Here is a 14,903-nt window from a genome sequence, read left to right as displayed (position 1 = left end):
ACTTTGTTGTTACCTGAATGATCCACAGTTGTGTGTGTGTGTGTGTGTTTGTTTTTTAGTGATAGCTGTTCATGAGTACCTTGTTTGTCCTGAACAGTTAAACTGCCCACTCTTTTTCAGAAAAATACTTCAGGTCCCGCAAATTCTTTCACATGTAATCAGTTGACTGTCTTTTCTTCATTCACAACAACATTTTTAGCCATCCTTGTATTGTGCTGTGTGGATTAGTGATGAACTTTAACAAATAAGGAATTAAATCAAATGCTGCTGTTGATGTTTACTGGAATTCTAAAGCCATTTTGTTGTATGCAAAAGTAGCAGAGCATCCACATTATGTGCTTTTTTAGATTGTACAGTAATTGCTGTCACCTGTCATTGAGCTTTCCTGTTTTTCTGTGAGTTTCTTTTATGCTGAACTATACACCCCCACCCCCTGCTTTGAGACATTGTTCCTCCCTGTTTAATGACAGAATGAGGAGAAGCATCGATCCTGACAGCATATCACATCAATTTCCCTTTTGCAGTGAGTTTGTTGTTGTAAGTATTTGTGGAGCCAGTGTAGCGTTGTATATAAACCGCTTCATAAGCTCATCCCTCTTGGGAGCTGGCCAGGGACTGAAGCAGGGTTTGTGCACGCTATCACTGGGTGCTGCGGCTGTGGTGGGTGGCACACAGCTTGACACTCAGGGCACTGCAATGCCGGCACCAGACTCTCTAAAACCTCCTGCCCTCTCCTGAGGCCCAAACGAGAGCCCTTGCTCTGTCACATCCTTACGTAAGTCCTGAGTTTTTTCCCCTATACATGTCAGAATTGGGCTTGAGGCTTTACCATATGGTGTTCTCGCTTTCCGCAGTCTATCCGCTCAGCCACAGGCTTCGAGCTCCCAAACTTCAACCTTCACAGGAACTCCTGTCCCCCACAATGAAGGAAACTGCCCTGTGTGGTACGGGCAGACAGACAGCAACAGGAATGCCGCTGACATTTTGTCAAGAGAATGGTGCTGCATTGAGCGCATGGCACGAACTCCAGGATTTCCAAGAAGCTGCCAGGACAAGAGTGGGCGGCACTAGATTGCGAAGTACCTGACAGCTTACTTTCAAGTCTCCTGTGAGCTTACAATGTTAGAGACCAGTCTTGCCTTATCGAGATGATGGCATTAGGAGAGTGCTAGAGGTGTTGATAGAGCTATGTTAGCCAGAGTTTTAAACACCATTTCTCTCACTCACTCTCGTCTTGACAGGTCTCAAGCAGGGACAGTTAATAATTCATGCAGTTGTTGCCTCAGTTTCTTTTTGCTATTACAGTTGCACCCCGCTTATTTTACTATGGCTCATCATTTTCCACTTGTGTCTTCCATGTGTCTTCACAGGAAATGACCTTGGCTCTTATACAAGCTAAACAGTCTGCCTATTTTAGGCAATTTAAAACACTTCTTGCCCTTAAACTTTTTCTTCAGCTGAATTATTTAAAAAATGTATGCAATTCAGGTGCAATCACTGAAACAACACTAAGACAGTACTTGAGTAATTACATGCTTTATATAATTGTATAAAATGTTAAATAAATTATTCATTCTTGCTAAAATTAGTTATAATTAGGCCCAGGTTCAACTTAACAGAAGGCATGCCTTCCGACAATTAAAGATTTATCAAACAAAATGAGGAACTGTCCCAGTGGACTACTTGCAGGCAATTAAAACTCAAAAAGCAGTGAGCAGTCTGACATCAGGCAGCAGTGCAAGAGGCATTTGAATAAAACATTTATTGTATATGTCTTTTTTAGTCATGTTTATAAGTTTGGAGTTGACGTTTGGAGCTGACGGCTTGTCTCTCCCCAAAAAGTGCAGTACAGAGAGATATTTTCTTTTTTCAAGTTGAACAAATTTGCTTATTTGTATGGTCTTTGCTGCCCAGTCACTGCTTAGATCAGCAGCATCCAAGCATCCAAGATGTTCATGTCTTTCTTTCTTCAGTTGCAAAGAATTAAGTTTTTAAAGTTTTTTCTCCATTTAGTGGACTTCAATGGGAGCCCATGGGTTAAAGGTCCAAATTGCAGTTTCAATGCAGCTTCAAAGGGGTCTGCACGATCCCAGCCAAGGAATAATGGTCTTCTCTAGCGAAATTATCTGTCATTTTTCACGTATTACGCCATCATGTTAGAAAGGTCATGCGTGATGTAAGCAGAAGTACCGACCCAGTGTTTACAAAGCAAACGCACCAGGTAAGTCAAAGGCCCTATACAAAAAAAGGTAAAACAATGATATCGGACGATTTTGAAGTTGGAGGAGAAAATTAGATGGAGTTTTCGCTAGGGCTGGGCAAGATTTTTTTTTGATTTTCATTTTTAAAATGACGTTGATTCAATAACGATTCTCAAAAGCAGCAAATCGATCGTTTCCAGTATTTATTTTAACAAACATTTAAAACAAGATATGATTAATGTGAATCTTATCATTGGTCTTCTCCATTAGATGTTACCCTCTTATTTACCTTGCGCGATGTTACAACAGAAAGCCTGTCATTTATTCAGTGCTTATGGCGGAAATACTGTTGACAAGAATCAAGAACAAAGCAATATGAGTGATTTGCAATGCTTACAAATCTGCAGAAGCCTTTGACATCACGCGTAAAGGCGCCATGGTTTCTGCAATTAATGAATGAATGACGGATGGCGCAATGTACTGTTTTGTTTACTACATGCATACTAAAGCACAAATGACGTTTGCTGTGTTTTCAGCTTCAGCTGTCTCTCTATATGATGATATAAACGCACAATATCATCCAGCTGCTCTGAGAGTCACTTCCTTAGCATTTTAGTTTAATTTGAGAAAACTACGGTCTTATCACATAGCTTATCACATAGTTCTTCACGGCAACCCCTCAAAATAAAAGCTTAGTTTTATGTTAAGAAACTGTCAGAAATATATTGCTATTTAGCAGACTTAAGACTTAATGTAACAACAATGCTACTACTACTACTACTACTGATAAATATTAAGAAATCTTTATTTTTAAATGAGTAATCACATTTGTCTTCTTTTTCATTTTTACAGTAAACCTTTGTTGTGCAGCACCTTGTTTGCCAATAAATAAAAGGGTTTAATTTTCAAATGATCAGGATAAATTTATGAAAAAAATTAATGTATAATGCCTTCATCTGATTACCAGAAAAATTAAGATGTACATTTTATAAAGCCCTATTATTGTTGAAAAAAGGACCCTTTACAAAAAAAAAAAAAGAATAGGTTTAAAATACATGCCTGTGGCTCTTAATTTCTTCTTTTTCGTAATTCACCATTTGTAAACTAAAGTTAACTGTTAATTTTTTTTTTTTTTTTTTTTTTTTTTTTTTTTAGAAACATCAATAGCGTTCGTATTAAAACTATATTCACCGAATGTAATCAAAAAAGCTTGCGAATCGAAATCGAATCAGATTAAGACATCTGAATCGATAGCCAGCCCGAGTTTTCATCCTACCCTAGATTTTGGAACCGAAATACACCGTGCATTGCAGAGCTAGTGCAAGACAAGCATTTGTGGTTAAACAGTATATATATATATATATATATATTTAAGAAAACGATCAATCGTTTCGCTAGGTAAGCTCCTTAACCCATGGCTACAGTGTTAAAGTCGCCCAACTCTGCAGGAAAAACCGTGGACTTGGCAACGCTTGTTCAAACCATTGGTGACCATATAAGCCTACTATATTGAGAAAATCTTGGAATGTTTTCCCAAAAAAAAAAAAAAAAAAAAACACTGTGAAATTAAGCATCTAGATTGTTATATATATGGAGTTTTTGTGATCTTGTGTATTCATCATAGTTTGACCTAATTTATCTGCAATTCGCTGTTTTTTTCATACCGTTTTTTTCTGTATGAAAATGTGTCAGAGCAGTAGGCTTTGTTTATTTTGCCACCCATTCAATTTACACGATTAATGTCTTGTCTGTTTTAATGCAGTGTAGTTTTTGTCCCAAGTCACGCTTCATACTGAATAATGAATTAAATCCCTTATGGTTTCAAAATTCTCTCTTCTTTTCTCATGGGATGATATACTAAAGGACATATTTAAATGTCTTGAGTGGGAGTGTTGCGGAGCCTTCACTGCTTGTATTTGCATGAGCGAGCCGAGAACTCTTTGGACAGGAACGGCATAGCGTTTGGCATGCAACCCTGAAACAATTTTTATTCTGCAGCATTGTGGGAGGAACCCATTTGAATGCATCTTGTGTAATGTTTGATCTGACAGGCAACATGCTGATGTGCATGGGTATGCAGTCAATTCATTTTGGCACCGACGGACTTGCAGGTGCTTGATGAAGATAGATCAGAGAGTACATGCTGTTTTCAACCTCAAACAAGTTCATGGACTTTTTTTAGCTAGTTAACTTACCTTCTCAAAACTTCAATAGCCTACAGCCAAACATACAATGATCTGCACATATTTTCAGCTCTGAAATATACCTTGAAAACATCCATCAGTTTCAAAAGGAAATCTCTTACAATCAGATCTATGTGCCTGTTGGCACTCAGACGTTGGAGAGCAGCAGTAAGCGGGTTTATTATGAAGACCTGCCAGTTCCGTGGGTGCTGGAACTGGAGCTTCCCCCGAAACTGCGGTATCCAGCCTCTAACAACCTGCTAGAAGAAGCGAATGCATTTCTGCACCCGATACCACATTATTCCCTAGAGTGCTCTGGTATAATCTATGTATGATGCAATGTCATACATGTCTTATTTACCAGAAGTAAGTAGGCAAGCATGTGAAATACAATTTCATGCCTAAAAAAAAAAGAAAACCTCTTGGTCAAAGTGACATAATATATAAAAAAAGAGATGACAGGGAGGGTTTGCTTACATGTGGCATAAATAGCCTATGGAGATTAGTAGTATGATGTGCCTATGTGATAATTACATGCCACGCTGATTCAATGTATATTTTCCAAAATGTGAGATGCCACTTTCCAAGCCTGTTCCCTCCAATCACCACTGAATCATCACTGATAGGTTCTTCTCCTATGAGCACAGTGCAGAATGTGTCTGGGATGCAACCAGTAGTTTCGACTGACTGCTGTGAAGTAGTTGCGCATCACTGACGGATTCCAGCGCCTTGAAAACCGCTGAAAGTCACGTCTTTCTTTTCACAGAACTAAATGGCTCGGACTTACAACCGATACAACATATGCAGATGAGTGATTCGATGTTCTAAGCGTTTGGGAAATGCAAACGATTGCCCGCATTTAAATGTAAGTACGCAGTGAGTTATATATGAAATGATGTGCGGTAATGAATTTGAATGAAATATTTTGACATGTGAAAACATGCAAAGTCGGGAGTGCACGATAGATTGCATGGTTATGTTTATTATTGTCGTTTAATGAAAAAAACGAAACACTGTTTGTTGTTTAAATCACTTGATTTTGAAAATTGTGTTTAATTAGAAGACGCTAAACAGTTTAAAACGCGCTTCTTTTGTTTTATAGATGACGCTTTTTGTGGCTATAATACATTTTAATTGCGTTTTGTAATTAATGTGAATAGTGTCTATATTGTGTTTGTGTTTATAACACAGTTCCACTGTGACAGATCGTCAAATTTAACCCTTTCAGTCTTGAACTTAGTTCAAGGGACACAACAAACGTGACCGTCCTGGCATAAATGATAATTAATGAAACTATCAGTTAATAAAACACACACAGAGCACCACACAACCCAAAAGTTTGGGTTAGGTTAAATTATTAATTTGAATGTAAGTGCATGCAATCGGTTTTGAATACAAAATATCTTTTGACAGATATGGAGAATATTCTAACTCGAATTTACTGAAGCTTGCATTAAATATGCATTATAGAAGTGAAATCACATGTCTGTTTTGTCTTTTGGTTTCACTTGTATTCATTGTTCATTAAAGTGAGTATCAAGAAAAAATAAACAATGATAATCCAATCAGCTTTTAAAGCTTTACAGATTTTAAAACTGTCAAACGAATGTAGATTTAAGATACAAATTTAGTTTTATGGCATATGCCATATTTTTATGCCCTGTGTCATGGGCCACCGTGCTTAATTTCATTAGAAGATTGCTTTGTAGTAAAAAAAATAAAATTTAATGTGATAGGGGACTCATAGACTGACTTAAGCATCCAAAAATGATGTGCACTGGAACGAAAACTGGGTCTGAATGAGTTAAAGTAGGCATGGAGTTTCGTTAAGGCCCTCGAATTGAGTTTATATTGACGTCCTCAAGTGACATGAAGGTTTATTGTTAACAAACACTGTTTGTAGTTTCCCATTACTATAGACTGTGGCCTGTAAAACTATGAGAAACTGCAGATTTCCATTTTGCTCAGCTCTGCATTGGTTTTCAAATCAGCATGTTTCGTGTTTTTACTGTTAGCTGGTAAATGATCAGTTGTGTTGAAATCTGTTTATGTTGGGTGCCATGAGATGCCCATAAACTCTATCAAAGGCAGGACGATAATATTTACCCTGTACGCAAACTCTCTCTCTCTCTTCCACATCTATATTTTATTATTTACAATATTCTGATGAGATGTTTTTCCTGTTACATCATACACACGTATAAGCAGCGGAAAAATAAACTGATATTTTCAGTAAATTATAAGGCCAAGAAAGGCTATAAAAAGTAAAGTGGTTCGCATTATGCTCCTGTTTTGCCTTCATGATTAATTCAGAAGGTTCTCGTGGAGATATTTTTGAGTTAGTCAAAGAACAGTAATTGGACCTTGCCGTTGCGAGATACAGAAATCAGTCATTCACTGACCTAGATTCTCACTGAGATATCTGGTGTTTGAAGTCAATATAGCAAGAAGGTGTGCAATAAAGAAAATAGCTGAGGCTCTTTGCTTTGTAGATGGATGTAGCTTAGCACTGTCAGACCAGCCATCAGATCTCCTGAATATACTACCTTTTAAAGGTGACTGTAAGATATAATTTTTTTAGCAAAGCCAAGGCAATTAACATGGTCAAAAGTGACAGTAAAGAAATTTTAAAGTTAGAAAATATTTATATTTTAAACAAGTGCTGTTCTTTTGAACTTTCTGTTCTCTATAAAGAATCCTGGAAAAAAAACATTTTTTTTTTTTTTTTTTAAAGCATGCTTTCAGCAGAACATTAAATAAATAGTACAGTTTCAGCCTTGACAATAATAAGCAATGTTTCTTGCTCACAAAATCAGCATATCTGAATGATTTATGAAGGATTGTGTGACACTGAAGACTGGAAAAATGACGGCTGACAATTCAGCTTTGCTATTACAGGAATAAATTACATTTGAAAATAAATACAAATAGAAAACAGTTGGTTTTTTTTCCAGCCTTGCTGAGTATAAGTGAAGGTAATATAAAAAAAGGTAATATTTACGTTTTATCTCACAGTTAAGACTGTTAAGATATACAGTCAGAATAATGAGATATAAACTCAGAATTCTGAGCAAAAAGTTTGAATTGTGAGATAAAAAGTCACATTACCTTTTTTTTATTCTGTGGCAGAAACAAGCAAACAAACAAACAAAAAAAAAAACAGAATTATGAGATGTAAACTCAGAACTGTGAGAAATAAACTTAGAATTGTGAGACATAAACTCAGAATTTTAACCAAAAAAGCAAAATTGTGTCATGTAAAGAAAAAAATATGCAAGAAAAAAAAAGTGAATTCTGGGTTTAGATCTTGAAATAGTTTTTTCCCTAAAATATTCCTAGAAAAAGACAAAATTGCAAAATTTAAACTTGGAATTGAAAGAAAAAAAGTACAAATTCTTGGTTTATATCTTGAAATTATGTGTTTTTTCCCCAGAATTCTGAGCAAAAATTCTGAATTGTGAGACAAAAAGTCATAATTACATTTTTTATACTGTGGCAGAAACAAACAAACAAAAAAACAGAATTGTGACATGTAACCTCTGAATTCTGAGGAAAGAAGGTAGAATAGCAAGACACAAACTCAGAATTTTGACCAAAAAAGCAAAATTGTAAGATGTAAAGAAAAAAATATGGAAGAAAAAAATTGTGTTTTTTCCCTAGAATTCTGAGAAAAAAAGTCTGAATTGTGAGATATTGTGGTGAAAACAAACAAACAAACAAAAAAACTGAATTATGAGATGTAAACAGAATTCTGAGAAAAAGGCAGAATTGCGAGACGTAAACTCAGAATTGTGACAAAAACAGACAAAATTGCAAGATGTAAACTTGGAATTGCAAGACAAAAGCATAAATTCTGGGTTTATATCTTGAAATTATGCATTTTTTCCACAGACGCCTGAGAAAAAAAGTCTGAATTGTGAAATAAAAACTTGCGATTACCTTTATTCTGTGACAAAAACAAACAAAAAACAGAACTGCGAGATGTAAACTCAGAATTCTGAGAAAAAAAGTCTGAATTTTAAGATGTAATTGCAAGAAAAAAGTACTAATTCTAGGTGTATATCTTGAAATTATGCATTTTTCCCCCAGAATCAGAACCAAAAAAGTCTGAATTGTGTGATCAAAAAGTCACAATTACCTTTGATAAAAAAGGCATAATTGCGAGATGTAAACTTGTAATTGCAAGAAAAAAGTACTAATTCTGGGTGTATATCTTAAAATTATACATTTTTTCCCGAGAATTTTGACTGAAAATCTCAGAATTATGTGACTGAAAAGTCACAATTACCTTTTTTATTCTGTGGCGGAAACTCACAAAAAACAGAACTGCCAGATGTAAACTCGGAATTCTGAGAAAAAAAAGTCTGAATTGTAAGATGTAAACTCAGAATTATGATAAAAAAAAGCAAACTTATGAGATGTAAACTTGGAATTGGAAGAAAAAAAGTATGAATTTGGGTTTATATCTTGAAATTAACAAGTCTGAATTGTGAGATAAAAATTTGAAATTACCTTTTTTTAAATTTTCTGGCACAAACAAACAAAAAAACAGAATTGTGAGATGTAAAATCTCACAAGAATCTCACTCAGAATTCTGAGGAAAAAAGCAAAGTTACGAGATGGAAACTCAGAATTATGACAAAAAAGACAAAATTGCGAGATGTAAATTATGCATTTTTTCCCCAGAATTTTGACCAAAAAAGTCTGAGCTGTGTGATAAAAAGTCACAATTACCTTTTTTATTCTGTGACGGAAACAAACAAAAAACAGAACTGCGAGATGTGAACTCAGAATTCTGAGAACACAAAATGTGAGACGCAAACTCAGAACTATGACAAAAAAGGACAAAACTGCAAGATATAAACTTGGAATTGCAAGAAAATTATAAAATCTGGGTGTCGTGAGAAAAAAGTCTAAGCTGTGAGATAGTCACAATTGCCTTTCTTAAGAGACTCAAAAACATTTTAAAATCTTACCGATCCCAAAAGGTATATATTACATTAGAAAGTCAAGAGGCCAGAACACTGTAACACTGGAAACACTATACCCATGACCACCAGAGCATTCCCAGCTTCAGGCCTTTTGGGTTTCCTGGGAAGGTTGCTAAACAAGTCTAGCGTACCCTTCCCGTAGGGTCCTCCCTATCAAGGTCCAGACCTCATGGAAGATGTCATCTGTCACTCTAAATGAGTGACACCTCAGTCTCAAGATCAGGATCCTCCGAGCAGCCACTGACTCACAAACCACTAGGGTAGGAACGAGAGAGAAGAGAACAGCTTTCCCAACAGGAATGAGAGTATATCTGTGTGGGATGACTACACTTTTCATGTACGCAGGTACAAATAAGTCAGGAGACATCAAGATTCTCTCCAATAAGGATGTGTCAACTTGTGCAAACAAAAATTAAAGTGATAGTTCACCTAAAAATAATTCTGTCATTTACTCATCCTTATGATGTTCCAAATCTGAATGAATTTCTTTCTTCCGTGGAATATAAAAGAAGATATTTTAAGAGTGTCTCATCTGTGTGGACCCCATCGACTTCCTAAAAAATACAAAACGGTTTTTAGTAAACCTATTTTGTTTTCCACAGAACAAAGAAAGTCATACAAGTTTGGAATGACATTTTATGGGTTGAAGAGTTTTGTGTAATTTTTACCTCAGTTTGACTTACAACCAGAAATATGTGCTTATAGTAACTTGCTTTACTATTGTCAGGAACTACTTATTCTGCTACACGCCTCCCTCACAATCCATCATGAAGAGCTGATGAGTAGAAAAGAGACAGAAGTGTTAATAAATAATTAAATTAAATATTCTGATCTAAGATATGAGTTGCTGTATGTGGAGCAATCTGGATTTAATAGCACTGACAAGCACAATGGAAAAGCATCTCAGTGTGTTTTTTCTTTAAAAAGTAATTAACATATTAATCTGGGTCAAGAGCAGATTTTTTTCATGTGAACAATATGACAGTTTTGTGTTTGTTAGGCCATGTCCACATAATTCTGTGATATCGAGATACCATGCAATCCAAAATGTAAGCGTTTTTGCTTCTTCCTGCACATTGTGTGTTTATGAACACAGGCTTCAGGGCAGACGTCTGTTGTCTCAAACTCATCGTCACAGCTGCACACAGATTGCAATGGTGCTGGAAGACTGAGCAAAGCCTTCAATATCAAATCACAGACTCACAGACTATTTTTTGCCATCAAGGCTCAAAATAGACATCAAGAAGATAAAAAGCAGCTCTGAAATATAGGGCCAGATAAAAGCTGTGGTATTTACAAGGCCGAAAAGCTCAGAGCCAGATGAATAGTATTTAAGAATGAGGGGATCGAGAATAATTTTAAAACCTAAATACTACTTATGCTGTTGTACCTTGTCATCTTTGTGTAGTTGGTGATCACATAGATAAAGTGGTTTTACATAATTCCTCAGATATATGCATAGCTTCTATCGAGTTTTATGTCACCATCAGTAAATCTGTTGTGGGAGTGAACTGGATTCCAACGTTAAAACATTTTTTTACGGATTATTTCACTCTATGCTCTGGGATTATGCATCAGAGTGCTTATATTAAGTGGTTAAATTTATACGTACATGTCTGAGGTTAATGATTTCAGAAGACAAATGTATCAAAGCTTCACAAATTATACAAGTTTTTGCAATGACTAAAATTAGCTGATTTTGCTAACTTTTTCTACATATATCTCCATTGTTAGAAAAATATACTGTGAGCTATTCTTAGCAGTTTGATGCCGTTATTGCCTTATACACATTATTTTTCAACACGGAAGTCATGGCCGCTCTTATGAGAAAAATAAGTGTGGGTTTGCATAGTGGGCGATACTCATGTAAACAGCAGCTTGGATTGCACGGTTAATGTACTACTAAATATGTTATTCTGCTAATTTATTCTGTCTAAACCATGGAAAAATATGTGGAAGCTGCTAGATCATATAGACAAGGATTTAGTAGCTTTTTAGTAGATTATAGAAGCAGGAAAGGGTGCAATATTTTGACAAACTAAAGTTAATTGGTGGCAAAGATATGTATGAGCAGTATTAATTAAGATATTAGCCTAATATTTCACCTACCTGACTGGAAATGATAAGAACAAACATGAATGTTGTCAAGATTCTTGCCCTGGAAATTCTGGTTCAGTTTGGCCAACCACAAACGCCTTTTGTTCCTCAGACAGTTTTTTCACCCTTCTCCATGATTTGTTATAACTTTTGGTGGTCTATAGTACACCAAATGTTTTTCCCAATCCAATTAGTACAGCCCAAAACATGACAATAATTGATCATTTTCAGCAGTAATAATCAGCTAAATATGCAAGTTCCATTCGGTTCAGTGGCATTGTTTACGTTCTGTGCCGCCAATACGACTGATTGATGCATGTTGTGAAAACACTCAATATAGTCTACCGGTGCATTTCCACTACAGCCTCAAATCTGCAGTCAGTGCCGCTAGCAATGATACAACGCTACTGCTTTGGGGCATAAAATTTAGGACAGATATAAAAGCCCTAAATTTAGGGCTTTATTTAGCCCTAAATTTAGGGCTTTATTTAGCCCTAAATTTAGCCTAGATCTAAAACTTTCAGATGACACACAACTCATTACTAAAACCACAAATCAAAGCATGTAGCACATGGTAGACGCACAATTGTGCACGGAGGGATTGGCATAGTAACGTACATGACAATGTTAATGTATTTGGTCTCGGCCGAATAGATCTGCTAGCAGCAGCGCAAGTGCAACGGCTTCTGCCAATACATCCACAACATGCTGCTGTGAGCATGTAAGAAATACTGCTTCCGCACATATAACTTACATGAAATAACCCCCACATTGCATACATGAATCACCTCGCTGCAGATCTATACAGGTGGAGCTGGGGAAGGTGGAGGGTTTCTGAAGCAAGCTGCAAAATTGCTACAGGAAGCACTAGTCATATACTGTATTTGAAGGCTGAACAGCAAGCTCATTGGCTACCGATACAGGAGAGAACCAATCAGCTGTACCATGTGATGATGTCATTATGTAAGATTGAGTTAGACATATGGGACTGCGCAATTATAGTTTCAAGTTTCATGCCTGAACTTGTATTTGTTCAGTCCTGTCCCGTTCACACAGTGCGTGTTTTCCGAGAATGCGGTTGTGAGTCCTGAAAATTTATACCGTACTTAAGTAATTACCGTACTGTGTGTGAATGTAACCGGGCTCAAATACAGGACTGACAATTGTATTCTGCTGCTGTATGAATGTGGCATATGTTCTTACCTGACTGGCTTGTGCGACAATGCGTCATGCAATTTTTCCATTTGAAAGATTTCAGCTAGCGCAGAAGACGCAATATTGCGGATTTGCCGCATTCTCATCACCTGGCACAAATTTGCGTCTTTGCATTGACTTTGTATGTAATCTACTAAATTCACCTTTGATTCGCCTTTGGTGTGCACACACCATAAGTCAAAACTATGTATTATATGTAACTACATATTTTTGTCACTAAACACTGTCTCTGCATAAACTTAGAGTGGATTAAGGAAACCTGCCCTAATTTTGCCAGGCTCGTCAAGCTAAAATGCTGAGCGCTTGTTCTAACTGCGAAATTTGTCAGTAATGCTTAATCTCTGTGTACAAATCTGTTGAATCTCTACATAATCTCTCTTTGTCTCTCATTTCTCAGTCAGACGCGTAACGCTCAAGCAGCCATGCATTTGTGTAGCTCCGTGGGCTCTTTGCTCCTCCTCCTTTTCATCAGCAGGTAAGAAACTCCTGGTGGCTTATTATGAACTCGCTTTTGCTCTTCCTACACTCATTATTGCCATATGGCTAGCTGAATATGACTGCATCCCACATTGTTTATTGTTTGTTGTGTTGTTCCCCCTTAATTTATTTGTGACTCAAAAACTTGTAGAGTGTAGGATGCGCATTCACTTCAGTAGTGACTTTGTAAAGTTGATAAACACGGCATTTCTCAACGCTCGCTGGAAAGCCGAGGCGGAAAACCCATTTTTGTCAACAAGTTCTCCCGGGTTGATAAGCCTTCGGAGTGACGTCTTTGCCGAGATGACAAGCCGGGTATAATTTAGGTTTTACTCTTTTGGCAGCAAATAAAAGACTATATGCCTTAAGTATCCATTCACACCGGATTATGTGGGTTTGGTGAAAGGTGTAGCTAAAGGAAGGATGGAATTATAGCTAATCCGTGTAGACTCTTGGGTGAGCCTGAATGAGTCCGTCGGAGTCGATGTACGGGTAACAGATGGAAATAACAGCCCTCGTATCGTGTCTCCTCTCTGTTTTGCCGGTTTGAGCTTATCTTTCCATGCAGCGGTACAGTAGCTGCAATGCTAACGCGATTACTGGTGACAAGGCACGTTGATTTACTGGAACAGCCACCGCTCACCCATGTTCAATGAGAGTTTCAGGCGGATTCCATTTAATGAGATATGTATCGCATCACCAGTGCTGGTATTCTCGCCTGACCTTTGAAATTTGATGGGAAGATGTAGGACCTGGTCAGAACGACTCAAAAGATCAAAGAGGGATGTTGAGGAAGTGTGCCAACATCAATTCACCTCACCATCTGCTTTCCCCCACCCCCTTCCTGTCCTCCTTTCCCCTCCAATCTCCAGTCTCTCTTTCTGGCAAGCTAGGAGACTTTAGTGGGTGTACATATAGTTTGGCCAGGAATTCAGCTTCCATCACATTGCAGACAACAACAACAAGTGCCATACCTCCTCTTTGGGTTCTTAGAGCTTAGCATGCAGATAAGGATGCGCTATTGAAGGCTTAATTTTGCAAAGGGACTTCCAGTGTTTTTGTTAGTTGAAATCTAAAACTACTGGTTTGAGGTCTATACAGACCCAAAAGTGTTTAGGTGGATTTTAAAGGGGCTATGTCATAAAAAATGTTCCTTGATCTTTTGAGATAAAAGAGCTTGATGTACTATGAAATCTTACTGTAAATTTCAGAACTCAAAACTTGCTCTTTCCAGGCAAAAAGAGCATTTTTTGAAGCCTAGCTGCAAAAATAGCTCGTTCTGTATTTCTGCAACTTGGAACGAATACATCAACACCTCAAAGTCCATGTTTATAGATGAAGTCTGTTGGGTGATTAGAAATTTGGCCCGTGGATGTCATGCAAATTTGTTATTTGCAATGCCTAAAAACCACTTTAATTATTCATTTGCTGTGATTATGTATGATATCTTATGTAGGGGGAAAAGCAGTATACTAAGATATTAGGCTAATTTGTTAGTAGTATTCTAAGAAATAATGCTTATTGGATAGCTGAAATGTTGAAATGTTACATTTGAATGTTCTCTAAACATTCTGAAACAGTAACTTTTTTTAATTGTAACATTAGTTTTTAGCTTGTTTTGATTCATATGATATATGCTCTATAATTGAAAAGACATTATGTATAATTTTGGATCAAGTAAAATTGCATGTTTTTTCGACTGAAATGTTGTGCCGTCCTAGCTAACAAAAATATGTCTT

The 14,903-nt window shown here is 36.8% G+C and overlaps 1 protein-coding gene across 1 annotated transcript in view; it reads left to right on the top strand.

The window, feature by feature from the left end:
- The first annotated feature begins 4,992 nt into the window (after positions 1-4,992).
- Positions 4,993-14,903, top strand: part of gabrz (gamma-aminobutyric acid type A receptor subunit zeta) — a 28,750-nt gene continuing 18,839 nt past the window's right edge. The window contains exons 1-2 of the mRNA XM_051124839.1: positions 4,993-5,249; positions 13,085-13,162. Of these exons, the coding sequence (XP_050980796.1) occupies positions 13,110-13,162 (53 nt within the window). The 5' untranslated portion in view covers positions 4,993-5,249; positions 13,085-13,109. The remainder of the gene's footprint in view (positions 5,250-13,084; positions 13,163-14,903) is intronic.

The sequence above is a fragment of the Labeo rohita genome, chromosome 12 (genome assembly GCF_022985175.1).
Source record: "Labeo rohita strain BAU-BD-2019 chromosome 12, IGBB_LRoh.1.0, whole genome shotgun sequence".
NCBI lineage: Eukaryota > Metazoa > Chordata > Actinopteri > Cypriniformes > Cyprinidae > Labeo > Labeo rohita.
This window is presented reverse-complemented; position numbering and strand designations above follow the sequence as displayed.